The sequence below is a fragment of the Atractosteus spatula genome, chromosome 2 (assembly GCF_055471065.1).
Source record: "Atractosteus spatula isolate fAtrSpa1 chromosome 2, fAtrSpa1.hap1, whole genome shotgun sequence".
NCBI lineage: Eukaryota > Metazoa > Chordata > Actinopteri > Semionotiformes > Lepisosteidae > Atractosteus > Atractosteus spatula.
Genome location: NC_142707.1, coordinates 46,769,842 through 46,785,403, shown reverse-complemented (window position 1 = coordinate 46,785,403; position 15,562 = coordinate 46,769,842). Strand labels below are relative to the sequence as shown.

Here is a 15,562-nt window from a genome sequence, read left to right as displayed (position 1 = left end):
TATTATGAGTAAACCGAGCTCCGAGAGTATTCCCTGTGTTGGGAATAAGTGCTAATGTACTCCGTCTACCTCCTGTGTGGTCAGGACGGGACTCTGGCGACTCAATGTCCCTGTGTCTAATGCTGAAGACTGAGGCATCCTAACCCAACGAGTCTATACCTCATACTTCTTTCATACTATTTCAAAATCTCAGTCTAGCAGCGCATTGAAGTATCCGTAACGCACGGAGATGCTTTTACTAAATCCCTGATCGGGTCAGGCTTTTAAATTATTTTTTTGCTTCTATTATAACACAGTGTCCCTGTACAATGCAGGCGTTTTCGCCTGTCAGAAAAACCTGCAGCAGTCGTGGATCCTGGATCTTACCGGGCTCCAGCGCTGATTGGCCACAATCTCCTGGTGACGGACATAAGGGGGCTGCTGGGAGTCCTCTGTGCAATTGACAGAGGTGCGCCATATTGCGCTGAACTGTGTTAGCAGTCCTGGTGAGGCAGTGCTCGGAAATAGAGCTGCGCAATTACTAAGCACGCAAGGTAGTACATGGGTAAGCGCTTCCTAACCCTTACACGGTCATCGTTGTCACTCGATTGACAAGCGGAGCATGCCGTGCTCTTTTAGGTACATGGGGGAGGCCAGGCGCCAGGCTGAAGGAGTTTCAGCTGTTTATTTACAGTTAAGGTGGCTTTCGCGGGAGGGGATGTAACTAGAAAATCTGTAGTGCCTGCAGTTCCTGAGCTCCGGTGTTAGGTGGCCAGTTGGCGGAGAGTGTAGGCCACAGAGGCTGGCAACTGGCTCGTAACCAGGCGTTTGGGGTCATTGGAAGTCCTAGGCAGGCTGTGGAAGAAGATCTAAAGGTTGGCCGCGGTATTGTGTTTTACCTCGGTTTTGTTTAGTATCTCGTGATACTAGTGAGCACGCCTGGTGCAGCCCACCTGAAGACACAGGCAACCGTGGTCTTTACATGTGTTTGCCATTTGTACTGGAACCTTGGCGACTTGCGTCTTTTTTTTAGTGACTTGTACGCAGTATATAATTGTCTCTATAGGTTAATGTTGAATATTGTAGTTTTACCTCTTATAATCATATCTGGTAACGTCGCCTAGCCTTAGTTCGTACCTGTGATGGGTCTGGTTTGAAGTGTATCGTAAATGTACAGTGATCGTATGAACAAATAGTTGATGGGCGATGATAGGTCAGGCAGTAATGTTTTTCGAATAAAATAATTGGCATTCCTCTAAGTGTGGGTTCGGGTTTGTATTCTCCGCTGAGTTAACGTTATTTGGCTGACCGTTTTAGTGCATTTGTACCCATGTATACAGCTGGGCATGGGCAGGAAACAATTCGAGTTAATGATCAGTGCGCAACATCAGTGCCTCTCCCGGAATTTGAACCCCTCAAACTACTTATAACGCTGCTTCACATTTCTATCCTTTCCAGTTCTGGTCTCTCGTCTTGTTGATTGACGTCGCCCCTGTCATTAATTCTGCACATGTCGCTAGCTGTTGCTGAAGGTTACTTAAGTTTAAAATGTCACTATTTTTTTGTGCATTAAAGCAGTCATTTAATATTTTCACTTTGTCTATGATCTATGCTTGTAATATCTAGACTGCATTCTTCGAAGCTGAAACGGCTTTATGTATTTCAGTCAATGTGGATATACTTTGAGTAAAATGGGGGGGGAAAAAAAATGACCAGTATTGGTTTCCCAAGGTAAAAGAAAGTGAAGCTCCCAGAGTTGCAAGTGTACCAACTTGTCAAAGAATGTTCAGTGACCAACAAAAAAAAACTAATGAAAGGTCTAAAGCGGATATAATTTGTGGAGACTGAAATGGGATAGCACTGTATTACTGCAATATGAATTGGTAACAATTCCAGAATAGAGGTCTTCCCTGTCTCATGTAGTTTTGGCTTTTACACACATTTTACAAACGGACGCACATAGTGTTCGTTGATGCCAGGCTTTCAGCAAGCATGGGCAAAGTCTTGTGTATACATGGTCTAACGCAGCCTCGGTCACTGGTGGCACGTCTCTGCCCCCTTCCCAGAAAACCAGCAAGGTGTCCTTTTTTGTTTGTGTTGACGCTCGCTGCATATTGTCTCTTTCATTTTCACTGTGGCTTCCTCCTGTTTTTTTTAAATTATCTAGAGACAAACCATGGCTCCTAATTGTTAGGACTGAGGAAGTCAGTAGTGTTGCTTCGCTTTCGTGATCTGTGATAACATCAGATGTGTTGGATCAACTTGCGTCAGGTGAATCATGTTTTGGTTTCGTAACTTTAACTTTTTACAAGATGGGGTAGTTAGTCCCACGCTGAAGTGCGATGGAGGGGCTGCCTCCTTAAAGCGTTCGCCCTGGCTTGTCCTCTGTTAGGGTCGTCTCTCTTAGCCTTTGAGGATCTCTCCTCTGTCCACAAGGCAGTGGATCCCTGTTGGTCCGCAGGCCCTTATTCTGCATATTTGGGCCACACTGCTGTTATGGTGGGCTCCCCCATCCACCACACAGGGGACACACTCTCTAGGGGTTACAGGGTCCGCAAAAGATGGATGGACGATGCTGAAGACCTCAGAAAGCTGAGAGTGAGAGGATAGCAAAGACTGGCTCGGGGCTTGGGGCATGGAGGAGGGTGGTGGAGGAGGCCAGGGCTCTACAAGGGCCGTAGCACCATGTGGTTAGTTATTTAGAATCATGTGTTACAGTGGAAAGATTAATGGTACATCTGAAACTTTCTCTCTTATTAATGTATGGGAAATTTTGTTAAATTACCTTTATTTCTGCTGTGTATGTACACTTGATTTACTTGTTACTTACCCTGGGGTGCTATCTGTGTGGAGTTTGTATGGGTTTCCTCCAGGCACTCCGGTTTTCTCCCGCAGTCCAAAGATGCACTGGTAGGTTAATTGGCTTCTAGGAAGACTGGTCCTGGTGTGTGTGTGTGTGTGTGTCAGTCAGTGTCTGCCCCATGATGAACTAGAGTCCCTCCCAGGGTGTACCCGTCCTTGCGCCCATTGCTTGCCAAGATAGACTCCGGCTCCCCTTTGACCCTGAATGGGGAGAAGTGGTTAGTAAGTGTAGGGATGTGTTGTACGTGACTGAAAGAAAGAATTGGGGTCTATTACGAGGTTTACGAGTCTAATGCTGGTCATCTGCACCTCATCCCCTTTTTCCCCTTGAACTTAAATATTCATTACATGTGATTTCTTCAGCCAGGGGGCTTTCCAGGAGTGAACCCCCATGTAAAATGAGGGGAAAGGTGTATTGAAATGCTCAAAGACACTAGGACCCACCAACCTTTTTATTCTCTTCTCCTGACTCTATTATCTGTATTCAAACCAGACGCCATGGCGAGCCCCGTGAAAGACAACTGCCGAATGAAGAGTTACAAGAACAAAGCGCTGAATCCGCAGGAAATGCGCAGGCGAAGAGAAGAAGAAGGGATCCAGCTCCGAAAACAAAAGCGGGAGGAACAGGTCGGGCCATTTCCTCTTCACTTGGAATGTGTCCTCACCCCGTCTTTCCTTGCTTGAGTGGAATGTGAACTGCAAGCTGTGCTAGTTCTAGTGTATTAGCTATACTAATTAAATTAATGTTTTTTTATCATGGGTTGAGTTTGTACCATACAGAAGACACTGTCCCTCTTTTTTTGTATACATAATGAGAAGGATTTCTATTTCTGCAGCTGTTCAAGAGGAGGAATGTTTCCCTTCCTGTTAATGACGAATCGATGTTGGAAAGTCCGATACAGGACCCCGATATCAGCTCAACGGTACCTGTTTCAGGTGTAAGTTATTACATGCCACCATGTATTGAGGCCTCATGGTTTTTTGATTGTTATTACAATTTTAAAGCACTTAGTTGAAAATCAAGCATGTTTATTACACCTAGATGAAACATTTTTCATTTTTAATCCTCTTGTGGGGGGGGGGGGGGGAGATTGGTTGGCAGTGCCCTTCTCGGGTGTGTAGTGACTTCAGTGAAGGACATGCCCCTTGTCCAGTCAGTGTCGGCTCTCCTGTAAGGTGCTGCGGAGCTTGAGGCCTGCCAGAAAAATGAATGGCTCAGTGGGTAAGCAGCCTGGAGGAACTTGTCTGCCCTTCATTCCCCCCCAGCACAGTGCAGGAGATATCACTGTGAACGAAGACAAAAAGAAACTGTAGGCAATTCCAAAACTAGAGGAGTGTGAATAGCCAAGCTGAGGAACCGCTATACGATTCCCTAGAAATCAAAAAGATCTAGCGAGTTATGCGATTTTCCTTAAGCATTATTTAAATAACTTGGTGGGGGGCATCACATTCTTCTCAAAACAAATGTGAGTAGTGTTCGTGCTGTATGGCTTACATATTTGTGGATAAACTGCCACATTTTCATATTGTGGGTGTCTGCTTACGATCCTGGATTCTTTACCTGGTTCCAAGCCTGATAATTTTGGCACTTCTGTTGCAGTGTATTTTTTTTCCCCCCTTCCTACTCTTATTTGATCACTGCAGGTCAGTGAAAGATTTGGCTGGCTGCTGCAGTGTAGTGGAAGGTTAATCTTAGCCTCTGGTATATGTTTCCGCCTGGTGCATGGGCTTTACTTCCTCCTCTCTGTGGTAGATGTTACACATCCTTACTGTGTTCAGAAGAGACCACATTTCCATTGTGCATATGCTTCTAATTTTTATTTGTTGTGAAAGCTACAAAACAGAATTCGCTTCCTGTTGTGGTCATGTTTTGCCTTGCATGTGTGGTGTGCTGTTGCAGGTTGTATCTGTGCTAATTGTGCTTTTAATTTTGTAGGAAGGGGTGATTACACCTGAAATGATTCAGATGATTTTCTCTGATGACCCAGATCAGCAATTGATAGCAACTCAGAGATTTAGGAAATTATTGTCTAAAGGTAAGGGTTAGTTTATGATAAGCTGTCCAGGTTACTAATGCTTTAGTGTCACTTTCTAATCTTAAATCATTGTAATGTTTAATAACACTTAAAAACAAACTTATGTTTTTCTGATTTTGTTAGTAGGCTCTTAGAAATCAGTTTCTTAGTTTTTACATCAAGTTTGTTCTTTGCTTTTTTTGTATTTTAATGAGTAAAAAGTCAAGAGAAATGTTTTTAACTCAATACACTTTCAACCACAAAACGTCTAGAAGGATTTAAATGCAGTGTACTGTCATTTTTCGATGCATGAGCTAGTAGTTCTGATATTTAATCTTTTTATCTTTCAATCAGAGCCCAATCCACCAATAGATGAAGTCATTCTTACACAAGGAGTTGTAAACAGATTTGTGGAGTTCCTCAAAAGAAGTGAAAATTGTACATTACAGGTATGTTATTAGTAGTGATAATTTCTCTGCTATTTACGCTTTCTTGTTTTTTGCTAAATGAGACAAATTCCAAGTGTGCTTCGGCTTTTACCACATTTAGCATGCTAATCCAAATTGTGCACCTGGCCATACATATTTATAATTTTGTACGATCCGTTTCCAGTGTTTTTCTTTACAGTAGATGATGACTGGACACTAATTAATGCTCTTACTGTACCTCTTACTTTAGCTAGTTCTAGTTTTAACACGCGTATGGTTTTGTACTTTAGAAAACAAGACTATGCAAAGTTCTATGCATATATGTCAGGGTTATCCAGATCTGTTTACTCGTAGTTTAATATGCATGAGCATCTGTGTTGGGCCCTGCATGTGCACAACTGCAGGCAGCCAAATCCTGTAGTTTTGGTTGGTATTGTCTCCTGTACCTACTTTTAAGTCAAAAGTGCTGCTCTTGATGCAACAGGCCATATATAGCTATGCATACACATGAGTAATTGATTTGCTAAGTTGTGGTATATGTAAACCTGTGACTTTTTAAAAACTTTTCATTTTACAGTTTGAAGCAGCTTGGGCTCTGACAAATATTGCATCTGGAACTTTCCTACATACTAAAGTAGTTATTGAAACTGGTGCAGTCCCAATTTTTATTGAGCTTCTCTCTTCAGAATATGAAGATGTACAGGAGCAGGTAACTATTATATACACTTCTGTTGATGTCTCTATAAATTGTAAAGTCATATACTGTAGCTCTCCAGGTAGTGACTGGAAACTATTGTAATGTTTTTCCTGTTTGAAACAGCGGGTGTTTAGGAATGTAGTACTGCACAGGTAAAGTGGGACAGACACTGCATTTGTGGCAAGAATTTGGGTCCTGTGTCCACCATGATAGCAGCCTGACCTATGTATTGTGAACATTTATGAAGCTGGCATCCAAGCGGTAACTGAATTAATTTCACTTTGTGCAAGCTATCGCACAAACTCTTGTTGCTCAAAAGCCAAACTTTACAGGTGCTATATTAGTGCCAACAGGATAAGTATCTGCATAAACCAAGACCACTAGCCAGACCACTGATTTATTTTTTATTTTTTTTGCAGCCTGTAGTACTAAAGCTTCTTAACTTGTTAGGTATAATTCTAGTTTGAATTTTCCCCTTGTTTACTTGAAGTTCATCAGTACCATTCATGTGAGTGGGTAGGAGCTTGGTTGAATTCCTGATTGCTGTTTTCTAGTGAACTGGAAGCTTTCTTTAGGGAAAACTTTGCCTTAAGATATTTGTTTGAAGTGTTTTTCTGCATAACCTTTCTCAGGCAGTCTGGGCATTGGGGAATATTGCTGGCGACAATGCGGAATGCAGAGACTATGTGCTAAACTGTGGAATACTTCCTTCTCTTTTACAGTAAGCAAGCTATAATGGGCTTTTTGTTCATTCAGACAAAATGTTAGATAAAGTTAAACATCTTCTAGAAATGAAGGCAAATTTTTAGCTTGGACAGTGTCACTTCTGGTTGTTAATGCATGTTTTTTATTTTCAGTGGTGCTCCTGTATTCCATGTATGGTAACAGATGGCACCCCTTGAGGCAGTTTAGATTCTTTTGAAAAATTGTTTAAACTTATCTTATGGTTTAGTCTGATGCTACTGAACAGCATAATGAAATGTTTCAGCATTTGAGGAGGATTGTATACATTTACAAAAATGAAATACTCATTAAATGTATATGCTGTTGGTCAAAATTGATGTAATCTGGGTAGTGATGAAACAATTAACAAACCTTTGAATGCAGTATTTTTATTACAGTGTTAATCATGTTTTAACAGTGCTGTCACCCATAGACATTGACTTCTATTTATGTATTTTTAGAGTGTGTGAATATTAATTGCCACTTGCATACATTAATCTGACATTTTCCTTGATTTAGATTGCTGACAAAATCCAGTCGGCTTACAACTACAAGAAATGCTGTCTGGGCACTATCAAACTTATGCAGAGGGAAAAATCCTCCTCCTGATTTTACAAAGGTACAGTACGCATCAAAACAGCATCAAACTTTCTCAATTAAACAAAAGAAGCAGGTTCTTTGAGTTGAATTTTTTCCGACGTGTCAGAGGCATGGTGATAAATATTTTATGTATTTACCTCTGGGGTTTAAAGATGGATAAAAGCCTTGAACTTCACAAACGTTGCAAAGTCCTATGTGAAAATTGTATTTTTACCTTTGTGTGGTAAATTGTAGCACACCTCTGGACTAAAGATGTTGAATTCAATGTTAATCCAGTTTGAAAATTCCACTTCTTAATGCTGTTGGTATAACAATGTTTTCGGTTTAATAATACTACATTTCAGAGTAAATAAGAATTTGATAATTTGTCTATTAAAGGGTTAATTGTTTGACCTTCGACAAAGCTCATAACCTTTGGTACTAAATTTAATCTTTTATGACGGGGCCCCCTCCCTCTTTTTTCATAGGTATCTCCGTGCTTGAATGTGCTGTCAAGACTACTTTTCAGTAGTGATCCAGATGTTTTAGCAGATGCATGCTGGGCTCTGTCATACCTCTCGGATGGACCCAATGATAAAATTCAAGCAGTAATTGACTCGGGCGTATGCAGAAGATTAGTGGAGCTGTTAATGTAAGAAGGACTATTTTATCTGTTTATATTAACTATATTGATGGTTTTGAAACTTTAATTCAGAGCAATGCTGTCCTTGTAGTACAATACTTAAAAGTTGCATTAATAGTACATCTTTCTTGTAAAAGTGCTGCAAGTTTGTGAATTATTTTAATAAAACTCCCATTGTTGTTTTACAGGCACAGCGATTATAAGGTGGTATCTCCTGCTTTAAGAGCCGTAGGGAACATAGTTACAGGAGACGATATTCAGACTCAGGTAATGATGCATCAGAGTAAAGGTATTTGTTTTGAAGAAAATGTTTGGCAGTGAAGCATTAGCGATTCCCCTGATTTCTTCTTTCCGTGAGCAACTAGGTAAAACCTCAGATCTAAAATAAAATAGGTTTGCCAAGGCTGCCAAAGAAGTTGTTTCAGGAATGTCCCAAAGCTTTAGAAAATAAGGACTTTAAGTAAAAAAAAAAAAAAGGAAATATTGTAGTTGCTGATGAAAGGAAAAACTACAAAAAGAGTTGATGAGAATATGCATGGTATGTTTGATACCCTGATGTAGTTTTTGAGCTGTAACAGTTTATCAACGCTAATTTATATCCTAATGCCTCTAAAAAGTCTTTCATATTGCTTGGACTATAAAAGGGAGGTCTAAATCTGACTTTTCTCAGTAGTGACATTTTGCCGTTTCTTAATTCTTTGCTTTTAGCAATAGAGTAATGCAAGTACACACTTAAAAGAAGTGTGCAGAATGGATTTCATTCTACTACACATAAGGACATGGGAGTAACAGTTGGCCTATCCTCTTGGTAGCTTCAAACTTCTAAAGACCAATGTCCCTATGCATTGCAATAATTTAACAATGGCCAGTGTCTGGAGAAAGGAAAGCTTTCATATAGGACCTATAGATTGAAAAATGCTTCACTCTGTTTACCTTTCTTTTTTTAGGTTATACTTAATTGCTCTGCTTTACCGTGTCTTTTACATTTGTTGAGTAGTCTTAAAGAATCTATAAGGAAGGAAGCCTGTTGGACAGTCTCTAATATTACTGCAGGAAACAGAGCTCAGATCCAGGTAATTCATTCTTTTGTCTCTTTGACTCCATTTTCTGGCAATAGGGTTTTTCGAGTTGTTCCGTTTTCCCCAGCTCACTGATGCGGGCATTGTCTGCCGGCAGTTTCAGCAGCAATATGGGTGGCAGATGTGAAATCTCTCAGATGGACCAGTCTGTCAGTCATGCTCTGGTGTGCTCACTGGCGGGCAACCCGATCTTGGACGGTTGTTTGTCTTGCCGGTCTGCTGAAACCTTCTGTGCAGTCGGGACACAGTGGGAGTGGCTTACTCTATAGTGTCTGGCATGCTGGCACATGACATGCCTGCCTGCAGCATGCCAATGGCCCTCTCCCTTGCTTCTGGTGACATCTGAGGCATTACAGAATGCACAGAAAACTAAATGTGGCCTTTCTTGCAGTAACCTAAGCTTTAAATTAAGGCCTTTTTAAAGGTGACCTGATCAGGCAGTGTTCCATCTGGACCCATCTGATTTGGTAAAAGTGCACCTAACGAGCTTCTGTGTGATTGAGGAAGTTTCAGTGCCTCACTGCACAAGCTGTATTGCTGGTCAGAGGGCTTAAAACAAATTGACAACTTTTTGCGAAAGTACATAAGCTATTACTATAGTATTCTCATTCCAGGAAATGTCATGTTTCTTTTTTTTCCCCATAAGTAAATATGGGCCATCTATAAATATCTCTCTGCTATCATGGTTTTCAAATACAAGTATTTAATAATTTGTCATTCCTCTTTCAGGCTGTAATAGATGCAAATATTTTTCCTCTACTAATTGAGATCCTCCAAAAAGCTGAGTTTCGAACCAGAAAGGAAGCAGCATGGGCCATTACTAATGCCACCTCAGGAGGAACCCCTGAACAAATAAGGTAAGGTAATCTAATTCTGAAGGACGGTTTGCCTCAATGCTCTGGTCAAATGTAGAATGCAAGTTGGTCATAAACTTCACTGCACAAAGGTGGTTGCTGAAAAGCAGGATGTGAAATATTTAATATGTAGTGGGCAGTTCTCATCAATATTGAAACTTTCAGCTGTTGCTTAATTTGTTGTATATCCTAAACCGTTTTTCTCACCAGGTACTTGGTATCCTTGAACTCAATCAAGCCTCTCTGCGACCTACTTACAGTCATGGACTCCAAGATAGTTCAAGTGGCTCTAAATGGGCTTGAGAATATTTTAAGGTTGGGAGAGCAAGAAGCCAAACAGAATGGAACAGGAATCAATCCATACTGTGCTCTTATTGAAGAAGCATATGGTATGCCTTCTTGTTTTGTTTCCTTGCACACTAATGAATTAATTTTGAAATGGTTTCATTCTCATTAGAAATTGTTCAAGAGGAAATATCTGATATCCCATCATGCACAGTGATGGGGGGGGGGGGGGAACTGAAGTTTAAAGTGTGGTCTAAGTGTCTGTGTGCACTTTAGAATTTAGTGATGTTATAGTTTTCAAATCTAAAATGAGCGAAAAGTTTTAACATGCAGTGCAAGTGTTTAATCTCGGAAACATCCCTGTTTCATTAGATGCAGTAAAAGTATATTCATGATGAGGTGATTGAAATACCAGTATCTGGAACATGAATAATCATGCAGTCCTATTTTGTGTTGCACTCATTTTTAATATTTGATTAGCATCTTGGCATTCAGCTGGATTTTCCACAGGTTCCTCCAGCTGTCCAAAGGCATGCTGGTTGTATTAAATGGTGTCTCTGTTGTTCTCTCATGTATGTGTATGCTCTGCTGTGCTGGTGCCTCATCCAGGGTTTCATCCTGCTTTGTGCTCAGTGTATCCCTAAAGGCCGATGCTCACTCCATCTTAGGGATGGCTTCTGTCTACAGGATTTACCAGCTTTCAGCAAATTGAAATGGTTTAATCATTCCACAACGTTATACCCCTTTTCAGAAATAAAATTCCTCACAAAACACTGACTTATTTAGTGCATCTTTGAAAGATGAAGAATACTCTATAGCTACAGTTTGTACGTCTATACAAGTTTGGCTTGAATAGCTGCATAATATTGCCAACCTCCTGCAAAACATCGCTAACTGTTAAAACATTCAAGCTACACAGTGCAGTTGTTTGCAATCATCATTATTTAGAACATCTGTTTTAATTATGAAATCTCTGGGATTTTCAATCCACGATCACATTCAAGGTAGCTGATTTTTGCTTTTGCAGTCTGGCAGATTTTACGACCAGTTCCTCAGTCTTTATGAAAGACATCGGGCCACTGTACAATCTTGTGATTTAATATTAATTAAACCTTAGTTCACCAATGCCGAGGTATGCCTGTATGTGTACTAGAAATGCCCTTTTTTTCATGGGATTCTGTAATGAATTCTGGGGTTGGTGGGTCTGAGCCACAGACAGTAGGAGGCCACTGCTGCACAGTGCAGCATATTAGGAATCTTCTTGCTGACTTTAAAACGGGGAGGTGTAGTAACATTTGCTTTAGTTTGTCACTTTGTGATTTAAGTTGTAGGGTTCATCTTGAATTTGGATGTTTGACAATTTGTATGCTTATTTCCCCAGTTATGGCCAGAACCTTACACTTCTGTCAACAAGTTGATGCGTGCATGACTTAAGGCAGTTATAGACCATGTATCTGAATAATTTCAGCAACAGAGTTTTATTTTAAGATTGCAAATCACTCACTGGCCTGAGAAGAGATTTCTTTAAAACATGTCATTTTTAGGAGTACTCCATTATACAGTATTTTAACAGTAGGCCCTGCTGTAGAACTTGCCATTTTTGGTTAAGGCTCTGGGAACTGGAATGTTGCAGGTTCGTTCCAATTTGTTTAGGCACTCATTCACTTCAAGGGAAGTGAAAGAGTGCAACTTTAAAAATGTCCCGTAACTTGTCTAATGAAGCACAACCTGCATCTTGTAACTATTGTTTTAATATTTCAATATAAAGTCTTATTTTTTCCACTCTTATTAATAAACCAATCTGTGCTTCCAGAATTTTTGTGGGAAAAATCTTTAGGCCACCTTGTTTGTCCTGTAGCTTAGGGTAGTACAGACAAAAATGGCAAAATACCAGCTGTCATGTACAATGTTCCTTTAACTGTAACTCCTGCACATTGTTTTTCAGGACTGGATAAAATTGAATTCTTGCAAAGCCATGAAAATCAGGAGATCTACCAGAAGGCATTTGATTTAATAGAACACTACTTTGGTGTGGATGAGGAGGACTCCAGTATTGCTCCCCAGGTGGATGAGAACCAACAGCAGTTCATCTTTCAGCAGCAGGAGGCGCCAATGGAGGGCTTTCAGCTATAACAACTCCACACAGTTCCCCAGCCCAGGCTTCCTGATTGTTTAAACTAGTGTGTCTATTGCACAAGGCTGGCACCTGGACAGAAGGTTCTGTTTTAATTTAGCGGACTAAATATGAGGCAGCTCAGCACTTTTTGTTTTTGCTTTTTTTAAAAAAATTCTTTAGGTCAACATGTACCTTTCATGTAATAGTGTGTATATCGGTTTAAAATTTAGTTTCTCCGTATGTAATCCTTGCGAAAGGCAAGTGGAAACCAATGTAATTATTTAAGGCGCTTTTTTTTTTTGGTTTCCCCACCATTAATAATACAGTGAAACTGTTTGACACTGGACATTGGCCTCCAGCTCCTTCAGAGTATCAACTACCTCTTCTGTGAATCATTTCATTTGGAATGAATAATGTACATCTTGGGATGACTAAATTCCATATAAAGAGATGACATAGAACCATGCACAAAACAAACAACATAAGGTGGGTGTACATTAAATTTCCACTTTTCAAAAGTTTTAAATTTAAGCGTTTCTCATTCTCATACTTCATTTTTTTAATGCAAAATGTCTTATATATACAGTTATGAGATCTTGCATCATTATTTTTTAAATCAAATTATGCATACACTTGATGAGTTTGGACTCAAAGTTGGCAGTGAAGATTGTGATTTGTACAGCATTTTGACCACATTACATGATTTATATTTATTGTTTTGAAAGATTTTTGACAAGTTATCTATTGCTAAAACTTGCATATACAGCAGTACCACTAAACACTTGTTTGATGCAATACATTTGTGGAACATTTATAAGGTAAAAGGGAGAATAGTACATGATGCACTCTGGCTTTTGTATTCCAATGCCTTTTCTTTTCATGTGTATTTCCTCCATTAAGTAGACCCTGTTTTTAGGTGTGTTTTGATTCTTCAAACCAGAGCTGCACTAAAGGAACTTCACTTTATCAGTGAGTTTGGGGTGGTAGATTCATGTTATGATCTCAGTTAGAAAATTTAAGGAAGGAAATTAAAGATGTACACAATCTTAAATGCTTTGTATTTTTGTATGTATACACATAGAGGCATCATGGTCTCTGCCTACTTAACGTTATGTAAGTAGGGGTAAGAAATGGCCGAAGAGTAGTTAGTGTGACAGTTCAGGAACTGTCTGCTGGCATTGAATTGGTCTCCAGTTTTAGTTTTTTTTTCTTTAGCTTTGGAAAGTTTTGCCATTTCTTGAAATATACACCAACACCTGACGTCCACTACTCAGCCCCCCAATATATGATGTTGTAGGGAAGGAAGTGGGGTTTACTTTTTTTGTGCTATTGATTTTCTTTTTCAGAAAAGATTTTCTATTTACACTCTACACTCTCTAGGAATTATTTTTCTCTTCCCTTCCCCATTTCCCTGAATATAGCTGTAGTTATGGATTAAGACATGGATCTTGTAGGTCCTCTTTTTGGGGGAAGTTGGGGGGGGGGGGGGGGGGGGAACGGTCAGGAATACGTCCGCTTAGTGCGTGCAGGGCCGTGATGTAATGGGAAAGCCCCAAGATGCTGTAGGCTGTCAAGGTACCGGTGGCAACCGGTGTGCTATGAAATGCAGTCCTGGCAAAGTGCAACAGGGTGAGGCACAAGTATAAAATTGTGGATTCATTGCGCAATATCGCAGACATTGTGGTGCCCTAAATGGTGTTCTGAAAAGTCATCTATACTTTGATTGTGATCTTCCTTTTTAATTGTATTTTTGACCTATTGCTTTGAAGATGTTAAATTATTCTTTGGGTATATGTTCTCTCAAAATTGGTTTCATGGTGTAGCTATATTCTACTGGTAGCATAATGGGAAAGCATATGAAGCATAATAAAGAACAGTTTTTTTTCTTTTTTTCCTCATTACTGTGAAGGTTTTTCTGTTTCTTTTACATAACCTTTTTCAGTTGTATTATTCTTTCCAATAGAACCGTTTGGGGGAAAATGTACTGTACATACTTCTAAGCTTCATAATGCAACTTGTTATCTGGGTTGTAGCCACACCTGGTATACCTCACTTTGAAGTGTTTCATTTCATCAATATAGCTCAGTAACAAAGCGAAATGTGTTGGTTACCATGTTTTTACATGTTTCTTAAATTTTATGGGAAATGAGTGTTACCAGGTAGTAACTATTGTATGTGCACATTGCATTTCAACATTAATATGGAATTACCTTTTAAAACTAATTTATTACATGCAAATCGTTTGGTGGTGTGTAAAAAAAAAAAAAAAGGTACAGACTGCTCATCCTTGCATTTTGAAAATTGGTAATTAAAGTTCAGGACAATTGGTAATCAAAATCCAAAAGTTACACTAGTTTAAAATATGTAATAACTTTGCAACAAGCTATGTTATGCTGTTGAATAGCCTTTTATGTGAATCAACTCATTTTTTAACACCCCTGTTAATAAGTTTTTGTGCATGTATATTCTGACAAGATTGTTAAATGGTTTAGTCATATTGGAAATTCCTGATATGAGGAATCAAATTATTCTTTGACTTGCTGGAAATATTTAGTCGTGTATTTTTTTTTTTCCCCAAAATGCTTGAGGTACATTGTTTTGTTTTTTTTTTGCTTTAAAACTTTGCTGTCATAGTCTTGCCTCAAGACTTGAGCTTGACAATTATTGTGCAGACTGTTATCAGCCAGTTAAGATCCTTAATTAAAAAAGGCAGTCTTATGGTAGAGTGGTAATTTCTGTATATGTAATAAAGAAATCGGACACCATCAAAGTATGTCTTACAAAGGAATGTTAATAACACAATCTGTAGAACAAAATATTTTTGCTTACTGATGGAGAGGAAAGCTTATGTCTACCAGCTTCTCAATGGGTTTGGTTCTTCTGTGTAATGGTTTTTACCCCACTGCTTAAGCCCTGCTGGTCAAATTACTCAGTTCTTCTAAAAAGTTTACTGTCTGAAGAATAGCATCCTATCACCGTCATTCCCTCATTGCAAAAAGGCAGCCTTGTGAGGGATGGAAAGGGAAAGTATTACACCCTTCTCAAAATTAACTATACTCACTGTCTAAAATCTTAGGAGCTCAAATGCATGTATTGTACTCGGTAACAGGAAATGCACATTGTTTTAAGAGCCCATGGCCAAAACAATCCCTTGCTCAACAGTCCCATTGAAAGCTGTACCAGACTCTCCACCCTACTGTACCCCATGGCACTCAATAAAACCTTACCTGAAGGAACCTGCTACCAGCATTTGGATGGGTTTGGCTGCAGAGGTTTCGCAAACTTGTAGAAGACGGGCCACA

General features: G+C 39.6%; 1 protein-coding gene across 4 annotated transcripts; it reads left to right on the top strand.

Annotated features, from left to right (window-relative positions):
- The first annotated feature begins 413 nt into the window (after positions 1 to 413).
- Positions 414 to 15,030, top strand: kpna5 (karyopherin alpha 5 (importin alpha 6)). Of its 4 annotated transcripts, none has more exons than XM_088934327.1 (14): positions 414 to 544; positions 3,335 to 3,468; positions 3,678 to 3,779; positions 4,778 to 4,877; positions 5,211 to 5,305; positions 5,862 to 5,993; positions 6,614 to 6,702; positions 7,224 to 7,323; positions 7,772 to 7,935; positions 8,115 to 8,193; positions 8,874 to 8,999; positions 9,735 to 9,862; positions 10,070 to 10,248; positions 12,090 to 15,030. In XM_088934327.1, the coding sequence occupies exons 1-14, from the start codon at positions 541 to 543 to the stop codon at positions 12,275 to 12,277; spliced, it is 1,620 nt and encodes a 539-aa protein (XP_088790453.1). In that variant the 5' UTR covers positions 414 to 540; the 3' UTR covers positions 12,278 to 15,030. The 4 variants fall into 4 exon arrangements, with proteins under 4 accessions (XP_088790453.1, XP_088790461.1, XP_088790466.1 ...); XM_088934335.1 differs by having other exon boundaries at positions 455 to 533; XM_088934340.1 differs by lacking the exon at positions 414 to 544 and adding an exon at positions 797 to 854.
- The last annotated feature ends 532 nt before the right edge of the window (positions 15,031 to 15,562 follow it).